This window comes from Oryx dammah, unplaced genomic scaffold (genome assembly GCF_014754425.2).
Source record: "Oryx dammah isolate SB20612 unplaced genomic scaffold, SCBI_Odam_1.1 HiC_scaffold_25, whole genome shotgun sequence".
Classification (NCBI taxonomy): Eukaryota; Metazoa; Chordata; class Mammalia; order Artiodactyla; family Bovidae; genus Oryx; species Oryx dammah.
The window spans coordinates 37,574,703-37,596,534 of NW_024070209.1; the positions used below are offsets into that span (position 1 = coordinate 37,574,703).

General features: G+C 34.8%; 1 protein-coding gene across 2 annotated transcripts in view; it reads right to left on the minus strand.

The window, feature by feature from the left end:
• Nucleotides 1-21,832, minus strand: part of PPP4R3B (protein phosphatase 4 regulatory subunit 3B) — a 51,179-nt gene that overhangs the window by 8,475 nt on the left and 20,872 nt on the right. For both annotated transcript variants that reach the window (XM_040224862.1, XM_040224863.1), the window contains exons 5-13: nt 21,573-21,650; nt 20,124-20,240; nt 16,811-16,927; nt 12,984-13,115; nt 11,569-11,671; nt 9,213-9,254; nt 7,694-7,852; nt 2,322-2,491; nt 291-430 (exon numbers count right to left, since the gene is read on the minus strand). In XM_040224862.1, coding sequence (XP_040080796.1) covers nt 291-430; nt 2,322-2,491; nt 7,694-7,852; nt 9,213-9,254; nt 11,569-11,671; nt 12,984-13,115; nt 16,811-16,927; nt 20,124-20,240; nt 21,573-21,650 — 1,058 coding nt within the window. The remainder of the gene's footprint in view (nt 1-290; nt 431-2,321; nt 2,492-7,693; nt 7,853-9,212; nt 9,255-11,568; nt 11,672-12,983; nt 13,116-16,810; nt 16,928-20,123; nt 20,241-21,572; nt 21,651-21,832) is intronic.

Here is a 21,832-nt window from a genome sequence, read left to right on the forward strand (position 1 = left end):
AATAATTTTAACTGAGTATAACTTATAGCCAGTTGTGAAAGAATATGTAACCAGAGAACACTCCAAGGATGTTTGTACACTAACCTAAAAATTTATTGAGTTAAGATATGGAGCAGTAATTTTTTACATAAAGGATCCAGAGCAGGGAGAAAAGCCTACCCTCCTATACAACCCTGTATTTTCTAATGATAGAAAGGAAATTCCTGGGTAAATTTCATATGTAAGATCAAACTACATATGGCTTTGGACATAATTTTATAGATTATAAATGTAAAACACTTAAAAAATACCTGTTCAGTTTCTGATTTTGTCTGTCTTTTTCTTGCTCATATTTAGTCTTCAATCCTTTGAATGTCTGAACATATTCAATCGATTCAAGTGCTTTATAAAAGTTTTCAACTATATGTGCAGTAAGAGACTTGATATCTTCCTGTATAAGCACAAAATTTATATTTCAAATACAATACTTGCTAGAAGAAAAACTTAAAAAAAATTTTTTTATAGTTCCAAAGCTGATCGAAAAAAAGGTTTTTCAAATCACCTTCCAAAAATAAATGTCCTAGTTTCTTTATACATGAGCCAGGACTCCAAAGAAAACTTGGGGAAAAAAAGAAGCAATTTCCTGAAGCCCTTCTGGGAGACTATATAGAACATTTGAAACACAAATGTATTTACTTTATATCACCTATTTATTTGTTCCATTTACATAATAGTACTTTACAACTTAAAATAAGCACTTTCACATATAATTTCACTTGACTCTCATAACAATTCTATGAAACGGGCTTTATTATCCTTATTTTACAGACGGAAAATTGAGGCTATAAGAGACTAGATGGCCTGATCAAGAGTGCACACCTAGATAGAAAGCAGATTTTAAAATTATATTTTCAAAAAACACTGAAAGATATTATTTAATGACTCCTTGTTTAACTATCAAAGCAAGAGAAGTCTTACTAAAAAATAAACAGATTCTTCCAACTATATCACAATCACATATCTGATAAAACAACTTGACTTCCTCCTGTGTACTTCCAGTTCTCTAAACCAACGTAATAAATTCTAAACTCTTAATGAATGATTTTAAGCGATCAATGCAGATGCATGGTGAAAAGCAGGCTCATTATTAAAAACAGGTTGTGATCTAGGACTAAAGTATACATGCTGTTTCTTTAAAAATAAACCATAATCTGGACTTTCAGGATTTTTAAGTCTTTAAACTAGTTCCCCTGAATATGTGGATCAAAAAATATGCAAAGGAGAAAAATTAGAACCCAAGGTAAAATGGTTGTTATATATTGAAAGGAAAAAAAGCTAAGTCTTGGGATTCAAAGTATATTTATCAACCACTCAAAATTATTTTCAGAAAAACAAATTCAATCATAGGAATAGGGATGGCGTTATGAACCCTACACTTCATTTGATCTGTATCTCACAAAAATTTTAAAGGGAAAAAATATAAAAATTAATCTCTAATTCACAGAACAGTGCGCTGTGAACCTGGGTTCAGAAAGTAGTTGAGCTAATTAACTATTTTCCCTTTTTTCTAAGGCTAGTACTTCTATCTTCTTCATCCTTTTTGCAAACTATACTCATAGCAAATGACTACTCTAAGAAAATCTGCCAAATAATGTTGACATGAGAATAGTGTGTCATCAGTTCAAATTTGACTTGAAAGAAACAAAAGTAATTTCTAGCTTTGATTTTCTTTTTTCAAGTTCTTTCTGATCATGTGGCCATGTCCGCTAGTAGAATCATTTCAGTGTGTGGGACAGGGTAAATTTACTGTACCAGTTCTTCAGTTTTCATCTTATCCCTGCTATTCACATAGAGCTTTCTCTAGATCTTTTATGACAATTATCTCATTGCCAGAGACTGAGCTGCACCATATCTTCAAGCCCTGACTGTGCTCCTAAACCAATGAATGCATTTGAATAGGTCAGCTAATCACTTTGGGTGTCTCAAGCCCTCATCAATAAAATAAGGCAGTTGGAATAGTTCACTTAACAGTCTCTTCAACTTTAAATTCCATCATAACATCCTACCTTTTATACATCTTGTATCAATGTCTACCAAGGGAATTATTTTCAGCTTTTCTATTCATTTTTATCACTACCCTTACAACAGATCACAGAGATCATATGAATGGCATGTCAGAGTGAATCCATATATGCTAAATATCCCGAGTCATTTAGCAAAAAAAAAAAAAAGGAACTGAGAATATAAACATGATTTAAAATACTATGATGAATTTCACAATGTAAAATATTAACATCACTAAACATATATTTTTTACTAAGAATCTTTTAATATAAACTTACCACTCTTATAAATTCAAATAACTCAATAACAGCTGAATTCAATAGATTGTACCGAGTTCCATTATCCAGAAGAGCATTTATAACTGGCTCAAAAAGATTTCCCTTGGTGATGTAACGATTGTAAAATTCATCTTTAAGGCCAATTATTCGCCTCATAAAACGAAGAGCACCTAATTAAAAAAAGATATAGGGAATAACTGGATAATCTTACTAATATTAATTATTATACAGGAATTTCTACATAAAGAAACATATATGTTCATCTAAAGTAAAAAGCAAAACTGCATTAAGAATAATTGGGTTTTGAGAAAAACAGAATTAAGGAAAGACCACTCAAAACTTGTAAAACTTACGTAGGGAGCTAACAAAATTCCAACAACTGGTAGGCAGAGAGCTACAAGGCAGAGAGATTAGAAAATACACAAAACCCACACAAAACAAATGCTGGCACTACTTAAGAGTAGTGCTGGTGGACATGAGACAATATAGTGAAGACAGCTTAGAATCAGCAGGGGCTGTCATTAGGAAAGGGACAAAAATGGTGCAACCTGCCAAGAGCCAGGACTTCCTTAACTCTTTGAGGGACAGCGGGGAGAAGGGAGTGGGGGAAGCTTTTGAAGTAGGTGCTTCTTTTAAATTTTCTGAAAATACAGCCAAAAGTGCTCCTGTTACCTGTATACAGGAGAGCTAAGGGGTTGCTTTACTTTTCTGGTGAAGGCTATTCCAGTTTTCTTTGCCTTGGGAAAATCATCTGTGAAACAACACTACCTCCAGATTATAATAAGCTGTTTAACCTTTGGAAAACATGTACTATGGCAGATCAGACTGTATTTGTAAAAGAGTGACAGAGTCATAAGTAAGCAGTATAATTTGGTCTTCACATTTTAGAATACTGAAATGAAAATTTCCCTTTAACTGTCTTTTCCCTGGTTAAATAAAGCTAAACAAATTTAGCAATATTACTAAAACTTTGATGAAACACAAACTAATTTCAATCCCTTATTTTTAATGTTTATCTTTTAACTTATAACCTCTCTCCTAGGTAGCTTAATTTATTCTATAGATACCACTAAGCCACATCCTTTAAAACACAAAGCTTCTGATTTTCTTAGTTAGTCTCATTACAAACCCTCGTCACAGATGGAAGTTACTAAAAGAAGTTGTGTCTATCGAAAGAGGTTCTAAATATTATCTGAAAATAAAACAGAAATAGGCCATATAAGGTATGAATGTGTGATCACTGTAACACTTAAAACAGGTGTGGACAAAAGTGCTAGACTTGAAACATCACCTCTTTTTTATAGTAGGGTAAGAACTAGTTTATTCAGGACTAAAAAGACTGAAGTACTGGCAAAGACCTAAGAAAATAGGCAATTTCATATGTTGCTGGTGAATGAACATGCACACAAAGCTATAGTTAAAATAGCATGTTTATAATTGAAATCTTAAAGCAATATAAACATTTAAATACTGGATATTCATTCAGTCATGATCAGTTCAGTTCAGCTCAGTTGCTCAGTCATGTCCGACTCTTCGCAACCTCCCTGTCCATCACCAACTCCAGGAGTTCACTCAAACTCACGACCATCGAGTCGGTGATGCCATCCAGCCATCTCATCCTCTGTTGTCCCCTTCTCCTCCTGCCCCCAATCCCTCCCAGCATCAGAGTCTTTTCCAATGAGCCAACTCTTCGCATGAGGTGGCCAGAGTACTGGAGTTTCAGCTTTAGCATCATTCCTTCCAAAGAACACCCAGGGCTGATCTCCTTTAGAATGGACTGGTGATCCATTTAAATAGGACCAATAAGCAGTCATTTCAGAAGAGACTATTTATAGAAAGCCATACAGGAAAATTTAACATGAGAACATCAATTCTTTCAAAATATAAAGGTTTAATTTAAATCTAATCAGGATGAACTGGATAAAGTTATTTTTACATTGCTGTGGAAGAACAAATGTCTAAGAACCAAGGAAATTATGAAAAAGAAAACAGAAGACGTGCTAGGCAGATATTAAACTTTACACCAGAGATACTATAATGACAAAATAAACATTCTCATTCATTTTATCTTGTGAAATAAAAGGACAGATGATTCAGACATAAGACAAATGTATACGGTAACTTCTTATGTATCAAAAGTATTTTAATTCAGTAAGGAAAATATAATTTATTTAATAAGGTATTAGTACAGTTGGTTATCCATCCAGAGAAAAGCTAGGGGACTTCCCTGGTGGCTCAGATAGTAAAGGATCTGCCTGCAAGGCAGGAGACATGGGTTCAATCCCTGGGTTGGAAAGATTTCCTGGAGAAGGAAACGGCAACTCATTCTAGTATTTTTGCCTGGAAAATCCCATGAATAGAGAAGCCTGGTGAACTACCATCCAGGGGTTGCAAAGAGTTGGACACAACTGAGCAGGTGTGCAGGAGACTCTGATTTGTTCCCTGATGGGGAAGATTCCATGTGCCCTGGAGCAACTAAGCCTGTGTGCCACAACTATGGAGCCTGTGCTCCAGAGCCCTGGAACTGAAACTACTGAGCCCATTTGTCACAACTACTGAAGTCTGCGGGTCCTAGAGCCCATGTTCCCAATAAGAGAAGCCATTGCAATGAGAAGCCTGCACAAGGCAACTAGAGAGTAGCTGCCACTCCTTGCAATCACAGGAAAGCCCCTGCAACAATGAAGACCCAGCACAGCCCCCCCCCCCAAATCAAATTATTAAAAAACAAAACAAAACAAAACTCCACACTCCCAATGCAGGGGACTATCCCTGGCCAAGGAACTAAGATCCCACATACTAAAAAGGTGTGGCAAAAAAAAAAAAAATATATATATATCAGAAGAAAATCAAGGAGTGTATTTGTATAAACTTAGGACACAGAAGACTTTAAGCAAGACAAAAAAACCCATAAAGACATATTTGTCACCATGAAGAATTTTATAGCAATTATATGGAAAACAATGCCACAAGTCAAGGTAAAGACAAATGAGACGGGATATTTTGTTCCCCAAAATGTGATAAATTGTCAATATCTCTAATATATAAGAGCTCTAAGAAAAAGATAATAGGCAATTCAGAGCAGATAAAATACAAAAGCACTAAAATGTGAAAAGATGGTATCAAGGAAAATATAAATTAAAACACAAACAGAATACATTTTCCATCATCATCTGCATAACATTTAAAAAAGCAGCCACATTGAGTGCTGTTCAATGAGTGCATTTTTCAACCTTTTGAGAAAGTAATCTGGAGGCTATTATGTTAAATTAAAATTGAAAAAGGATATATTAAAAATATAGTAACATTTTGCCCTGGCAATACCAATACTGAGGATCCTACCTTATGGAAATAAACAGTAAAGATTTATGTACTAGGCTAATTACTACAATTATTATTTGGAATGGCAAAATACCCAAACAATCTTGTAATCCATATAGTGGAGAATGGTAGAATAAGTTGTGGAAGAGCCACTTTATGAACTGTTATTCAGCTATGTTTAGGAAAAATATTAGTTCACACCATATCCAATGAGCTAGAGTAACATGAAGGGGCTGAGATATGCGTTAGCATGATCATGTTTCTATAAAAATAAAACAAGAAAACCTATACATGTGTGAATGTTTCTGTAAATTTGCACAGGTATGGAAAAAGGAATGGAAAAGAAGTAGTGCAGGCAGTTAACACTGGCTTTATTAAGGCCTTAAAAATTAAGGTTGTAGTAGGGAGATCATGGAAAAAGCAAGAGTTCCAGAAAAACATCTATTTCAGCTTTATTGACTATGCCAAAGCCTTTGTGTGGATCACAATAAACAGTGGAAAATTCTGAAAGAGATGGGAATACCAGATCACCTAACCTGCCTCTTGAGAAATCTGTATGCAGGTCAGGAAGCAACAGTTAGAACTGGACATGAAACAACAGACTGGTTCCAAATAGGAAAAGGAGTACGTCAAGGCTGTATATTGTCACCCTGCTTATTTAACTTCTATGCAGAGTACATCATGAGAAACGCTGGATTGGAAGAAACACAAGCTGGAATCAAGAAATATCAATAACACAAGCTGGGAGAAATATCAATAACCTCAGATATGCAGATGACACCACCCTTATGGCAGAAAGTGAAGAGGAACTAAAAAGCCTCTTGATGAAAGTGAAAGAGGAGAGTGAAAAAGTTGGCTTAAAGCTCAACATTCAGAAAATGAAGATCATGGCATCCGGTCCCATCACTTCATGGGCAATAGATGGGGAAACAGTGGAAACAGTGTCAGACTTTATTTTTTTGGGCTCCAAAATCACTGCAGATGGTGACTGCAGCCATGAAATTAAAAGACGCTTACTCCTTGGAAGAAGAGTTATGACCAACCTAGATAGCATATTCAAAAGCAGAGACATTACTTTGCCGACTAAGGTCCGTCTAGTCAAGGTTACGGTTTTTCCTGTGGTCATGTATGGATGTGAGAGCTGGACTGTGAAGAAGGCTTTTGAAGTGTGGTGTTGGAGTAGACTCTTGAGAGTCCCTTGGACTGCAAGGAGATCCAACCAGTCCATTCTGAAGGAGATCAGTCCTGGGATTTCTTTGGAAGGAATGATGCTAAAGCTGAAACTCCAGTATTTTGGCCACCTCATGTGAAGAGTTGACTCACTGGAAAAGACTCTGACGCTGGGAGGGATTGGGGGCAGGAGGAGAAGATGACAGAGGATGAGATGGCTGGATGGCATCACTGACTCGATGGACGTGAGTCTGAGTGAACTCCGGGAGTTGGTGATGGATAGGGAGGCCTGGCGTACTGCGATTCATGGGGTCGCAAAGAGTCGGACACGACTGAGCGACCGAACTGAACTGAACTGAGGGAGATTAACCTCTTCTCTATACATTAAATGTTTACATTTTAACTATGATTTTCATGCTCAGAAAAAAATCCACAAAGCTCTTATTTCAAGAGCTGCTCTATCTGCAGGTGCAATTATGAGGAAGAAAAGGAGTGTGCCAAAAATCCACTTTTGAGCAAACATCAGCATTAAAGTTTGATTTTTATTGGTCCAAGTAGTCTGCTGAAGGGCTACCCATAACTTAATTTTACAAGTTTAAATAACCTGAGTTACAGAAATACATATCAAGGCCCATATCTCAAAAATAAGAGTTACTACTAAATGACAGTTTGATGAAACAGATGTAAAAGATGGCAGGAGAGCTTCTGTTAGTGATATCACTGCACATGGTATTATATTACAACTGAATCTAAATGTGAGCAATATGTGGGTGGGAGAAGCACTATGACCTATTCCTCTTGTCCTTTAAATAAAAGACTAAAACAATTAAAAATGTTGTTCCATAAGACATGTTACAAGAATGTTCATTAAAACTGTTACTTACACAAGGCCAGGAAAGTGTGCTTTGAATTCATCAAGACCAAGACTCTTCTTAGCAAGTCCTTGTTCATAATATAGTTTTTTATGTGATATGTGTGATGTTCCACACAAAATGTGAGTAGTTCTAAAATTAAGGCAAGCAGCTGTGCTGTTTGATAATTATCTGCAAAGAAAATCATTGTATGAAAATATACACTGCAACACATCTAGACAAAGAGAATACTAAGTATAAATCCTTTATTTTAGAAGAAAAGTAAAACTGTTTTCTCCTAATTTTTGTATCAATTAAAGAAGCTACAGATTTTTATTTTTTCATTAGGTAGACTCTCCAGAAGTATTAGTAGTTTTACCTACTAAATACTTTCTAAGGCTCTAATATAAAATATTTAAGTATGTTAAATAAAAGTCTACAAACATGATAATAAGACCCTCATTGCACTGAGATTTTCTTAGTAATGATTTTGTAATATGTGCTATCATTATTAACATTAATGGGTCTATAAAAGGATCTACCCCATAGTAAAGAGGAAATATCTTAAACTTTTTGCCTAAAATGGTGCAACACAAATTTCTCAAGAAAAATTAATATGCTTTCTTTAAAGACATCTTTAAGAAAAGGACATTTCTGACTGTTTGAATATCAAGTGAAAAATATTATATCAAGACTTTAAGACAATAATCTTTTTAACATCATATCATGATATCGATGAAAGGCCTACTAAAATATTCCAGCTTTTTCTTCCTCAAGAGGCTTTTATTTACATATTCATGCAATGATTTATACCTGCTTCTTTAATATCAAGATTGAATATATAGGTAATTATCCATACCTACTGTAAATATTTTAAGCAAGAAAACATTATTACCATTAAAAACAATTCTCTTTAATTTCTCAATTGCCAGATTTTATTTACAAAAGATTTTGCAACAGCAATCTGTAGTGTTAAATTAAATGTCTTGTTTTCACTTTCCCAAATTAGGATGTGAAATCACTCACTATGTATCTAATAATTCAATCTCTGAATTCCTTTCTTATTTGAAACTGGCTTCCCTAGAACTCTGATGAGCCTGGTAGAAAAGACAGGATGCTTAGGTATACACAGCATATTTTCCATATTACCAGGTCAATACTTAATAACATATGTTCCAAGTAGAAATAACAGTGCTTATACTTAGATTCATGAGCCATCTATGTATGCAAAGACTGTTATGAAGACTTCCTAACTTATTTGCCTTAGTTTACTGTATTTAAAAAATAAGAAGGAACTAATCCTCAACTTTTAGAGGTCTTCTAAAAAAAAAAAGCAGGACATAAGCTCTAAATTTACAGAAAAAAAAAAACCAAAGTTTCAAATGGATTTTCCATCTTTGATATTAGAGTTGAATTTTTTCTTTAAAAAAAATCTAATTTTGGATTTTTGGGTGAAAATAAACCTTTCCTAGTTTTGTGTAAATACATTATATTCTGAATAGGAAAAAACTTATAATTTGCATTAGTTCATAAAATAAGAATGTATACTTACCAGGACAAATTGTGCTGCTTTTGTTAGATCCAACTATATTATCTAATAAAAAAAAATTAAAATCAGTGACTTTAGTAATAATACCTCACACTTCCTTAGGACTTTACAACATGCAAAGCACATCTTTGATCATAACCTCATTTTACCAGCATAATAACCATTAAGAATTAGGAGCCTCAGTCAAATATTATACCTCTATCTGCAATTTTTTTAGAGACTTGGGTGCAGATGAACAATTATTAAAAGATGGTATCATATTCTGATATAACACAAATTTTAACAATTAGTCACTTATGCTTTGAATTAAAAAAAATTAAGAATATTAAAAGTTTCGATTCCTAGGCTCACATCTTAGAGCATATTTATCTAAGGAAACATAATAATGTACACCAGAGCATTGTCTGTAACAGCAGAAAGCTAGAAACAAGTTACTGTGAAAAACAACACCACATTATACATGTCACAGTAATATAAAAAACAGGGGTGAAAAACTCCAAATTCAGCATTTCTTGAGGGATGGGGATGGGGTAAAATGAGAATGCATAAGAAACTATGTATAATTTATTTTTTTTAAATGGAAAAAGCACAAGTCAGTACTGACAAAGCCAATGGGAAATATGTATCTGTGATGCTATTATCTAAATATTTCTGTATGCTGGAAACGTTTTACTTTAAAATGAAAGCTAAAAATGCATTTAATTTATATAAATGGAAACTTTCTGAAAGAAAACATTGTGACATGCTTTTTTTATCTATTCAATTTTATATTTTTGAGAACTAATCAGTTGACAGATCAAAATTCAATTATTTTGACTGCTAATCATTTTCATTTCCTACCGTGAACAATGCAACAACATTCTTATATCTGTCATGCATATGCATAAGTGCCCCCTGAGACATAAATTCAAAAATGGAGCTGATAGTATTATCTAGGGTGTACAATTTTTATTAGTTTAACAAACATTTTAACTGACTTCCTCTTAACTGATGTAACAGATAAACCATTATTTTCTGAGCTTATGCCCCCCAACATTTCTCATTTCACCAGTTGAGCTGTATACTTCTCAAAGAGTCAGTTCTTTAGCTAGTTATATTTGGCACATGATCACATAATTTAAATACTGCAGACTGATTAAATTTCACAGAACTGTAATATCTATGGCTAGGTTAAATATAGCAGAACTCAACTTAGATGCACAAAATTATGAATACTTAAACACTTAAAGGGAAAGTACTTAAAACCACAGCAGAATTCTACAATCAGACTGCTTAAAAAATGTTTCAGTTTTTACTCCACTTTAATAAACTGAAACCAGAAATTATAGCTGATAAATTATATGTAAGAATGCAATATGGAAATACAATTGAAGAAAAGAAAGTGAAAGTGACAGTGTTAGTTGCTCAGTTGTGTCCAACTCTTTGCAACCCCATGGACTGTAGCCTGCCAGTCTCCTCTGTCCACAGAATTCTCCAAGCAAGAATACTGGAATAGGTAGCCACTCCTTTCTCCAGGGTGTCTTCCCAACCTAGGGACTGAACCTAGTTTTCCTGCACTGCAGGCAGATTCTTTACTGTCTGAGCCACCACAATGAAAGAAAACCCATGTACAAAAAAAAAGACTTCCCAGGAGCTCAAATGCTAAAGAATCTGCCTGCAATATAGGAGCCCAGATTCGATCCCTGGGTTGGGAAGTTCCTCTGGAGAAGGGAATGGCAATCCACTCCAGTATTCTTGCCTGGAGAATTCCATGGACAGAGAAACCTGGTGGGCTACAGTCTGTGGGGTAGCAAAGAGTTGGACACGACTGAGTGACTAACATACACGCACGTGCACACACACACACAGAAAGAAAAAAACAAAAACAAAAAAGGACTTGACCCCATTTGAACTATCACTAAGAGTCAGCATGTAAAGTAAATGTTTAGTTTATTTTAAAAATTATTCTCTGCTTTAACCAACTTAATTAAACTTCTGATCCTTATGTTCTGAAATTAAAGCATTTTTTTACTGTATTGCCAACTCTAAAATGATGGTTCCCTTGGATTTTCTAAAGTAGGCAATATACTCTCCACACTTACTCTGATATTAACTCTTAAGAACTTTGGGAACAAGCTTCTTTTGCTAAGTGTTTACATTTCTCTTCCTCAAGGTGTAATACTTTCTGCCACATTTTGTATACACTTCTCTACCCACAGATACTCTAAAACATGGAAAACCATGATTTTGTATTGCAGGTTAAAATTTTAAGTAATAATTTCCCTGTCATAAAAAGCATCAAGTAAAGAGCCTGTTAGGTTTAATTCTTATCTTGATCTTTTAAAACAGAAATCATAAGCAGGTAAGTAAGAGGCCCTACCCTTTTCACGTCTGTCTTCTGAAGTATTGGTCAAAAGTGGTGCTGTGAGGACATGCATACAATGGTTGTAGAAGAAATTTAGAAATTCACTTTTTTCAGTTTTCTGAAATATACAGAATTAAAATAAAAACTTTATTATCTTTATAATTAATAGAACATCTCCAAGAATTAGCAGTGCAAGTCATATACAAATAAGAGATACTTTAGGATACTGTGAAAGACTCAACAAAATTATATTCACCTTAATCTTATTTCTGAAGAACTGACAAACCTATTTCATATTACTTATTAAATGAAAAAAAGGTTTCTCCAGGGAAAATTATTCAAAATCTTTTTTTCACGAGTATGATTTGAAATGCAATGAAAATCTATCAACAGAGAAAGCAATGGCAACCCACCTCAGTACTCTTGTCTGGAAAATCCCATGGACGGAGGAGCCTGGTAGGCTGTAGCCCATGGGGTCACAAAGAGTTGGACATGACCATGGGGTCACAAAGAGTCAGACATGACTGAGCGACTTCACTTTCACTTTTCAGTTTCATGCACTGGAGAAGGAAATGGCAACCCACTCCAGTGTTCTTGCCTGGAGAATCCCAGGGACGGGGGAGCCTGGTGGGCTGCTGTCTATGGTGTCGCACAGAGTCGGACACGACTGAAGCGACTTAGCGGCAGCAAGAACAACTTAACTGCTTAAAATTTGATTTCACAACGTATCCAAATTTGAACAAACACCAAGTTTATTTAGAAATGGTATAGATTTTATATATTTTAAAAATAGTTTTAAGAATTTGTTACTTGGAAATTTGGAAAATAGTGCCTTTTGGTTTTTTGATCTTTTTTTTAAATATAATTGGCTCTATAAACTTGTAATGATTTGAAAACATACTTTTTCTCTAAATTTGAGGGAATTCTATAAAGGAGAAATATTCAAGCATTTTGAGATAACCACTAATAATATTTTGCGATATTTCCTTAAGTCCTTTTTTGGTAATCACTCCTTTCACCATGCAATTAACATAATCTGATACATATTGTTTCTTTTTTATTGTGATAAAAAACATATAGAAGTTACCATCTTAACCATTTTTAAGTTTATATATAGTTCAGTAGTGTTAATTATATTCACATTGCTGTTTTAATTTTTAAGATGCTAACATCAGAGGCCAAGAAACAAAAATAGAAGTGCTAGCATTTTACCAAGATTTTAGCAGATTACAATCTTGTATTTTGCAGCAAAAATAACTGCTAGAGGAGTATTACCACTACTTGAATACTGAGTGTACAAATGCTTGAATGCTTTTCAAAATTGTACAAATTTTCAAAGTTTAAATATTTACATATAATTTGTCTATTTATACATAGTATATATAAAATCATCTAAAACTGACTAGACCAAAATGAGAGTAATTTCTTACATTAGTTGTAGCCAGCATGTTTTCTGGATCAATTAGAGTACGAAGAAGTCCCATTAACTGAACAGCACCTCCTAGCTCAGGATCAGTGTCACAGATCATTTGTTCAATTACTACATTAATAAGAAGGATATCCTGAAAATAAAACAGGTTTCTATGAGACCTGGTTTGGATATAAGACAAACACACCAGCTGAAAGAACAAAATCAGAATCATACAGGAAGGGATGAAGTTATTTAAACTTTCTAATCCTCATGTCTTCAAAGTTCTATAAACAGAGTAAAAAGAAACCCACTCAAAACCAAATAAAAATCAGAGCACATAACAGCTTACAGTATCATCAATATAGGCAACAGAAAGCAAAATCATTTACCAGCAATTCTTATTCGCTAATGTATTCTCAATCTCAGTAACAAAAAAAACACTGACAAAATATATGAAACTACAACTGGTAATACAGTAGACACCAGACAATGAAAGACACTAAGAGATGAGTAACAAATGAGATGAGCCCTATGATATATGTTAGGTATTATTATTAGTATTAATTAAACTGGATTCTGCAAACTAAGTAAAAATCAACTTCTAAAAACACTGGCATTAACCATGTGGCTAGAGATTATGTTGTGGAGAGTAGCATGGAATAGCAAAATGGTCTTATCCCAGAAGTACACTCACCTCAGCAAACAATTAAAATTAGTCTACCTATAATGCATGACTAAACCCACTTCAAAGTAACAATGTGCTGAGACAATGAACAAATAATTCCTAATATAATGAATGATTTAACATTCATCAATGAGCTAAAAGCATTACCAGCATTATAAGTTAGTTGTCTGTAAAACGGGCTTCCCTTGTGGCTCAGCTGGTGAAGAATCCGCCTGTAATGTAGAAGATCTGGGTTCCATCCCTGGGTTGGGAAGATACCTTGGAGATGGGAAAGGCTACCCACTCCAGTATTCTGGCCTACAGAATTCCATGGGGTTGCAAAGAGTTGGACACAACTGAGTGACTTTTCACTTTCACTGTCTGTAAAACAGGCTTCATTTTCTTAGCAAACTTGATGAACAGGAGGAATAGCTAAATTAAAGGACCAAGCCTCTAACGGCAGTACAGCTAATAACCAGCTAGGTAAGTGGCCTTATTTTAACTCTTCCATGCTGTTTTCTCCAATGGAACTAAAATTCAGCAGTCATTAAGTCAGACCACTCTCAAAATTCAAGGCAGCATTTCTAACTGCATGGTAAAGTGCTTTTCTGGTTAAAACAAATCTAATTTTCCTTAGTGTGCTTCTCCAACAATGGCATTCATCACACTAGAAAACTCAACATCAAGCAACTTACAGCAAAATAATGGAGATTTAAGACAAACAACAGGAAAATCACTTCTTTGGATGTCACACTATGACTTGATCTGAAAATAGGCCATTAAAGGGTAACCACAGTGACATTATTCCAGTGCTAGGTCACCAAAATCTACTCTTGAGAATACTCTCTTAAATTTGTAGTCTTAGGAGAGGCCTCATAACTCCTATCCCATTAATGTTGCTTTACTACCATGGTCTCTGAGTTTTACTTCTCTTTATATTATCAGAGAAGCTTTGCAATTAGAAACTTCAATTTAGAACCAGCTTCCAAATGCCACCACTGTTTACTTGGAATATTCCGGAGTCTAAGCCAGGGGTCATTAAACTACCAAACTACCTGACTGGTTGTTCACTTTGTAAATAGCTTTACAATAAAACATTTACTGGAACACAGCCACACCTATTCATTTTCAAACCATCTATAGATGGTTCATACTAAAAAGGAAGAGTTGAGTAGCTGCGACAGAGCCTAAAGGACCTACCAAGTCTTATTTACCTTTTGGCCCTTTAAGAAAAGTCTGCCACCCTTCATCTAACTAGAATGAGTGAGATTAGTTACAGCTTCTGGGAGATGCTTCAAAGCCTTGGTATAATAGTTTCTAAATCAAGTTTTAGAGAAACAATACTTCTGTTGGTTTTATCACATTCCAACGTCATAGTATTCTTAGAAATACATACTTTTATTTTTAAAGTACATTTAAGTGGGTTTAAGATTTTTTCAATTCTTAAATAATTAGCCACAGAGGAAAATAATTAGCAACAGAAGGAAAGTTCTGGGTATCTACACATGGAATTAGGTATTATCCAGATAATCGGCTGGCCTCCCTGTTTTCTGATTGGGAAACAACATACTTTATTCCATTGCTTCCAAGGTTTCTTAAAAACTTTTTAACTTCTAGATGCTAAGATATATTTTATCATCTACAGCTTTATACAGTCACTGTTAGTCAAGTGGCAACCATGACAAAGTTACATGACAGATTTGCACTGACACTTTCTGATAAGATCAAGAAAATATTAGAATCTGTGCACAATCTGTGTATAGATATAATGACTATAGTAAAAACATTTCCCTGTATCTTAACACACTTTAATCCTGTATTCCATGTTGCTAAAACCAAATCTGCTCTATAGTACTAGAAAGAAAAGTTTGAATGTTGTACGTTTATTTTGAGAGAGCATTAAAACATTAATTGCACACTGAATACAGAGGTAAGTTATTTCTTCAATGTTACCACCTATTTAATATAGAATTCAGCATGTAGACTCCTTAATTCTGGAAATTAAAGAAAAAATAATTTAGCTTCATTTGTGGGCTAACTTATTTTGATGTAAACAAAAATTTTAAATTGGAAAATTGTTAGACCTCAGAAAATTCAGGGAAATCAGACTGAAGACTGTGACTACAAGAAAAAGAGAAATTAAAAAGGGACTTTTTAATGTTAAAAATGAGTAACTGTTTCTCCATGCCTCATGCATCAGTTAAATGTAAACAAGGAAATATTTCTAATGAAAACATAAATAAAAGATTTAAGTTAAGAATTCTAAGTTACTAGGTTTTTAGAGATTTTATGATGAATGTTCATAATCCCATGCATCACTGAGGATGAAGTAACAGATGTGTTTGTTTCAAAGTTACCTTTTGTAAAAATGACACTAAGATGGTATCAACAGTGACATGGTAAATTGATTAACAAACTGAGTATTTCTTTAGTCAGCTTTAGCATCATTTAAACTTTAAAATATACTTAATACAAAATATTTCTTCTATTTCTTTCCTACTACCTGAACAACAGCATTAGTCCTGATTCTAAAAACTGCCTTAAAAAAATTGGAAATATCTAACAAAAATAGAATGCAAAAATCTAAACAGACATTAAGAAATTAAAAATAACACATAAAAAACTAGAGTTTAATTCAACAGTAACAAAAACATAAAAGAATCAAATTAGCATTGGGAATCTAGACCGTCTTTAAGAAGGAACATTATTAAATTTTAGTTATTTTCTACTTAACTAGCATATTTAATATAAAGGTACTTCATTATGAACATATGTTCATTTTGTCTTTAAAACAGTTTAAGGGGAAAGTTTGGCATTTTTGTAGTGGAAAACACAACACTGGTTTCATTATTAAATGTTCATCCTCACTAAAATAACAGACACATCTGAACAAGCAAGAGCAACTTCTAAGTTATACTAGAAAAGTCCTTGACCTAAGGGTTTAGAGTTACATTTCATTAGATTCACTAAATCTATCTCAATACGAGTTTGAATGTTTTTTTTTTTTTAAACAATAAACACATCAACTGCTATATATTCTGGGCTTGCCAAAGTCACAACTGATTAGAAATCCAATTATTCTTTATAAAAGATTAAAATTATGGTTCTATTCCTTTTCTCTCAACAGTCTGTAAACATTTTTCTATAGGTAATTCACACAAAACCAAAACAGTACCACTTACGTCATCACTCTGCTGGGCTTCTTGCATTACAAATTCTCGGACCATGGATGGACTAAACTCTACTAGATAAGAAAATATATCTGTTGCAGCTGACCTGACTTGCAAATCGTCCATACCCTGATAAAAGGAGAATCAGATTACTTGGGAGAATGTTGACCCCCTTTTCTCCCAGATCTATGTCAAACATATTTTGGATTTAGACATGGTACTAGAATCAAAATACATACCTCTCTTATCATTTTCTTTTACAAATACTAAAAACTTTAGGCAGCTTAATGATTAGTGTCGGCCAGGTGTGTTTTTTTTTAACCACTACAAATCTTAAGATTCATAGAATTCAAATAAAAGAATGAGCACAGGATTATAAAGCACTGCTCTATAAATGCTGCAAAAAATTTGGGGGGTAAGAAGGAAGATTCTTGATTTAAACAAACGCAAAAATGTGAATGATGTCTCTCAGATAAAGCTTCAAAACTTTCTAGAATCTGTCTTTAGCCCTGGATTTGCCAGTTTACACCTGAATAACTGAGTCTCTCTTTTACTCTTTTAATAGAGAATGCTTTTGAAAACAATCTGGGTATTTTCATTCCTTTCCATAACTTAGTTTTCTAAGGTAGTGATCCTGAAGGATTTTTCCCCATTAAGTAAGTACCTAAAGGATCGCCTTCTTCAGCGATCAATGCAAAGAAATAGAGGAAAAGAACAGAATGGGAAAGACTAGAGATCTCTTCAAGAAAATCAGAGATACCAAGGGAACATTTCATGCAAAGATGGGCTCGATAAAGGACAGAAATTGTATGGACGTAACACAAGCAGAAGACATTAAGAAGAGGGGGCAAGAATACACAGAAGAATGGTACAAAAAAGATCTTCATGACCCGGATAATCACGATGGTGTGATCACTCACCTAGAGCCAGACATCCTGGAATGTGAAGTCAAGTGGGCCTTAGAAAGTATCACTACGAACAAAGCTAGTGGAGGTGATGGAATTCCAGTTGAGCTATTTCAACTCCTGAAAGATGATGCTGTGAAAGTGCTGCACTAAATATGCCAGCAAATTTGGAAAACTCAGCAGTGGCCACAGGACCGGAAAAGGACAGTTTTCATTCCAATCTCAAAGAAAGGCAATGCCAAAGAATGCTCAAACTACCGCACAATTGCACTCATCTCACAAGCTAGTAAAGTAATGCTCAAAATTCTCCAAGCCAGGCTTCAGCAATACGTGAACTGTGAACTTCCAGATGTTCAAGCTGGTTTTAGAAAAGGCAGAGGAACCAGAGATCAAATTGCCAACATCCGCTGGGTCATGGAAAAAGCAAGAGAGTTCCAGAAAGACATATATCTCTGCTTTATTGACTATGCCAAAGCCTTTGACTGTGTGGATCACAATAAACTGTGGAAAATTCTGAAAAAGATGGGAATATCAGACCACCTGACCTGCCTCTTGAGAAATCTGTATGCAGGCCAGGAAGCAACAGTTAGAACTGGACATGGAACAACAGACTGGTTCCAAATAGGAAAAGGAGTACATCAAGGCTGTATATTGTCACCCTGCTTATTTAACTTATATGCAAAGTACCTCATGAGAAATGCTGGACTGGAAGAAACACAAGCTGGAATCAAGATTGCCGGGAGAAATATCAATAACCTCAGACATGCAGATGACACCCCCCTTATGGCAGAAAGTGAAGAGGAACTAAATTAAAAAGCCTCTTGATGAAAGTGAAAGAGGAGAGTGAAAAAGTTGGCTTAAAGCTCAACATTCAGAAAACGAAGATCATGGCATCCGGTCCCATCACTTCATGGGAAATAGGTGGGGAAACAGTGGAAACAGTGTCAGACTTTATTTTTTGGGCTCCAAAATCACTGCAGATGATGACTGCAGCCATGAAATTAAAAGACACTTACTCCTTGGAAGGAAAGTTATGACCAACCTAGATAGCATATTCAAAAGCAGAGACATTACTTTGCCGACTAAGGTCTGTCTAGTCAAGGCTACGGTTTTTCCAGTAGTCATGTATGGATGTGAGAGTTGGACTATAAAGAAAGCTTAGTGCCAAAGAATTGATGCTTTTGAACTGTGGTGTTGGAGAAGACTCTTGAGAGTCCCTTGGACTGCAAGGAGATCCAACCAGTCCATTCTGAAGGAGATCAGCCCTGGGATTTCTTTGGAAGGAATGATGCTAAAGCTGAAACTCCAATACTTTGGCCACCTCATGCGAAGAGTTGACTCATTGGAAAAGACTTTGATGCTGGGAGGAACTGGGGGCAGGAGGAGAAGGGGACAACAGAGGATGTGATGGCTGGATGGCATCACGGACTCGATGGACGTGAATCTGAGTGAACTCCGGGAGTTGGTGATGGACAGGGAGGCCTGGCGTGCTGTGATTCATGGGGTCGCAAAGAGTCAGACACGACTGAGCGACTGAACTGAAAGGACATATGATTCATAAGTTAAAAATCTCCAGGTTTTTCTGAAAACATTCCCTAAGTTTGCAGTTCTCAAAGTGTGGCCCAGGGAATCCTGGGGAAGGGTCTAACAACTCCAAAAGGGGATTATAACACCTTTTTGAAAAGTGCACTAGAGTAGAACTATTTTTCATAGTACTTATGAAAATAAGTATTAAGGCATTACTGGCCTTTTTCACTCCCAGTCTCTCAGAAGTCTAGTGGGGTTTTCCAGAGGCTATAAAGTGTGATATCCTAACAGATTAAATGCAAAGCTGCTATGAGAATCTAGCTATCTTCTGTTAAGCCAGACATCAAAGAAACTGGCAAAAAAAGTGACAACAATGCCACGTCTCACCAAATTTTTTTTGTTTCGGAAAAATTATTTGTTCATCAAAGTTACTTAACTATAATGTGTTATTAATAAATGAGTTAATAGTTTAAAATCTGTTAATTTTTCATACAATAAATGCCATTGTATTTAGTTCATATAAACCGAAGTGGGAAAACCACTCCCTCTACCCCATATTGCAGCACAGGCCCCCTTGGTCATCTTCCCTCCCCGTACTCACTGGTCTAAAAAGGAAAGGAATTTTATTAGTTTCTATGAAACAGACTTAACTTTGTTATAGGAAAGATAATAGTCTTGTAAAAACGTGGGATTTTTACTCACTTGAAGTCATAGTATATGAATCACACATTAATATTATAAATTTAATAAAAATCTGAAGATGACTCACTACCAAGTGAATTACAACTTAAAACATTCAGCATGCATTACTATAATAAATTATTTCCCATCCACAACATAAAACTATTACAAATTTTCAATTTCAAAAACATGAAATGAAGCTATATAATTACCATTACGATTTCAAGAGCAGGAAGAATCCCCAACTTTGCCAGAGTTTTGAAAAATGCGTCTCTGTTTTGAGGTTGTAATGTCTGAGAAAACGCACAAAATTCCTTGAAAAAATTAACCTGTAATGTTAGAAAGTATAGTGAGAAGCCCACACACATTAAAAGAAACCTTAGGGCAAACTGTAATGTGAACTACCAATGTGGAATTAAACCTCAAGGACCCGAAAACCCAGCTACCATTTATTATAGCATGGTTTCTATGTTCTTTAGGTTATGAGGAGCCAGGATACCCTGACTTCAAATCAGCAAATTCACCTTTGGTATAGTTATTTATTAATGGCATATTACTTTTTTCATTTATAAAATTACTCCTTTACACTGCTGCTGCTAAGTCGCTTCAGTCGTGTCTGACTCTGCAAGACCCCATAGATGGGAAGCCCACCAGGCTCCCCCGTCCCTGAGATTCTCCAGGCAAGAACACTGGAGTGGGTTGCCATTTCCTTCTCCAATGCATGAAAGTGAAATCACTCAGTCGTGTCCGATTCTTAGTGACCTCATGGACAGCAGCCTACCAGGCTCCTCCTTCCGTGGGATTTTCCAGGCAAGAGTACTGGAGTGGGGTGCCACTGCCTTCTCCTAGGAAACCTCTAATTCTCTTTCAGTATTTCTTTAGCATCTGACTATAAAGTTTAAAAAAATGGTAAACTGTTGGTAAACAGTAGTCACCATTCTCTTTTCCCTAAGCATGGTTTATATCTCAAAAACCTAACTATCAACACATTTGAAATAAAAACATCCCTAAGAGCCAAATTATTTAACATTTATTCAAGAAGGATTCTCCCTTTTTATTTTTTTAACATTTATTTTTAATAAAAGGATAAGTGCTTTACAATATTGTGTTAGTTTCTGCCAGGATTCTCCTTACCTGTTTTTTTAAAAAAGCATCTCAATAATGTTCCTGCAACCACAAAAATAGATGAGTTCGTAGTTCTGTCCTAACATAATCCGCATGCCTGATTTTATAAGGCACATATTCCCTCACTGGGGGGAAAATTGAGTATCTCTAAAAACTTCTAAGATATAAAAAATAATAAGTTTTAGAAATTTTGAGAATAATCATTTTATAGTATAATTTAAATATAGTAAGGGGTTAGGGAACCCACCCTCCACTAAGTCAAACACCTGCAGGTAACTTTATAGCAGGCCCTCCATATCTATTGTTCCATATCCAACCTTGGACCATGTAGTACTGTAGTATTTACTACTGAAAAAGAAAAACAAAATCTGTGTCTAGATGGACTCCTATAGTTCTAACGTATGTTGCTCAAGGGTCATCTGTTCCTTTTATACTAATTATAATAATCTTCTTAAATTAACAAGCTCAATATTAAAAGCTATGTATGCCAAAAGAGTAAGTGCTCTTTAAGAGCGTCAATTTCAATAATAACTTACCAATTCACGTCGTTTATCATCATCCGTGGCCTCATCTGTTAATTGTGCAAAAACTTCAGACAAAAATTTCTCATCTTCCTACATGAGAAGAAATATTACTATGAAATATTAAGAAAAGTATAAAGTTATACTCACTTATCTGATTTTTAAAATTGTAATAAAAGTAGATGAAAACCTACTAGCAGTTTCATTACAAACTTAAAACTCCAGTATATTCATGTTACAAGGTTCAAAATTTGACAATACCTTTCAATATTAGC